The 1,486-nt window shown below is 26.4% G+C and overlaps 1 protein-coding gene across 1 annotated transcript in view; it reads left to right on the plus strand.

The window, feature by feature from the left end:
- LOC108575794 (transmembrane protein 230) overlaps positions 1-1,136 on the plus strand; it is a 1,967-nt gene extending 831 nt beyond the window's left edge. Inside the window, exons 2-4 of the mRNA XM_017938693.1 lie at positions 403-515; positions 666-788; positions 951-1,136. Coding sequence (XP_017794182.1) covers positions 403-515; positions 666-788; positions 951-1,088 — 374 coding nt within the window. The 3' untranslated portion in view covers positions 1,089-1,136. The remainder of the gene's footprint in view (positions 1-402; positions 516-665; positions 789-950) is intronic.
- The last annotated feature ends 350 nt before the right edge of the window (positions 1,137-1,486 follow it).

Below are 1,486 nucleotides of genomic sequence, written 5' to 3' on the forward strand. Positions count from 1 at the left end.
AGATCTCATACATCTATGAGAACATAAAGTTAAAAAGTGAACGATTTATCTTTCAAAATTTTGTCATGGTAGGATGAAAATTTCATTTAGTTAAGATTCGCCAATTGTAATTGTGCTTTGTTTATAGATTATTTTAATTCATAAATTTGATTCACAAAGAATAAATAATCGAATATAATGAATCACCAAAGATAACGATTGAAATAGCATAACTTGTCTGCGCAAGACTAGTTTACAAGTGTAATGCTATGATAATTTAAGTCGGTAATGTCGATAATTACAGTACAAAAATTATTGTAAATCTTTTCTGCAATCCTCACACTGAACTCAATTTTTATTTACGCGAAAAGTGAATATAATTACCTACAAAAAGCAATGCATGTATTTTATGCATTTTCATAGATTATATTCACAAAGTGAGTATGTCCAGAAGGAAACTCGGCAGTGATAGACAATTTAACAACGTGGATTACACACAGCTTACAGAAACTGATAATGGCTTTGTTGATTCCCAGGTTAGATATTATTTTTCATGTAGATTTTTGATATTCTCCTATTTTATGATATCGTAAATGCGTTTTGTTAAAATATCGATATGTTACAACATTAAATTAAAAACAATACAAAGGTAGACATTAGTAATCAAATGTATTTGTTTTTAACAGTTTGTTAATCCACCTGTAAAAATACCATGGAAGGCCATAACATTAGCAGCTCTTCTTTTTGTTGGAGGTACCATTATGCTTATCATGGGTAGCCTAATTGTGAGTGGACATATTGATTCAAAGGTAATATTTATTCAAAATACATTTACAATAATTGAAAGTTAAAAATATATAATGCAATTACTATTATATTTCGTCATATTTGAAAAAGAGGCAATCTCTTCATTAATTATTTCACAACGATTTAACATAATATATATTTAATAATCATTTTATCTTTTACAGTATTCAGATCGTATGTGGCCAGTAATAATTTTAGGAATTCTAATGTTTATACCAGGGGCTTATCATATGAGAGTAGCTATTTTAGCATATCAAAAGGTGCCAGGTTACTCGTTTGATGACATACCAGAGTTTGATTAATCAAACAACCTTTTATAAAATAGTAGTTAAAAATTTCAAATTTTTATTAATATGTTAAGTATTTAGCTGACACAAAATTATTTTGTATAAATTGTAAGTACGTTTTTTCCAAGTATATAAGAATTAATATGACCGTGCAATTCAGTATTTTATTAAAATGTCCACTTTATCCAAATGTTGGACTTAGTGATGCAAAACATGAAAAGGTTATTAAAAATAGCAAAAGTTTAATTCACCATATTACGTTATAAATTTTTATATAATTTGAAAGGGAAGAATACATACATTTACATGTGTACATATGCTATTATTATGCACAACCTATTTTGATCTGTCAAAAAATATTGAAATTAAAATTATTAAACTCATTTTAGAATTTCTAATAAATTGTATATAAA

The sequence above is a fragment of the Habropoda laboriosa genome, unplaced genomic scaffold, assembly GCF_001263275.1.
Source record: "Habropoda laboriosa isolate 0110345459 unplaced genomic scaffold, ASM126327v1 scaffold18, whole genome shotgun sequence".
In the NCBI taxonomy this organism is placed as follows: domain Eukaryota; kingdom Metazoa; phylum Arthropoda; class Insecta; order Hymenoptera; family Apidae; genus Habropoda; species Habropoda laboriosa.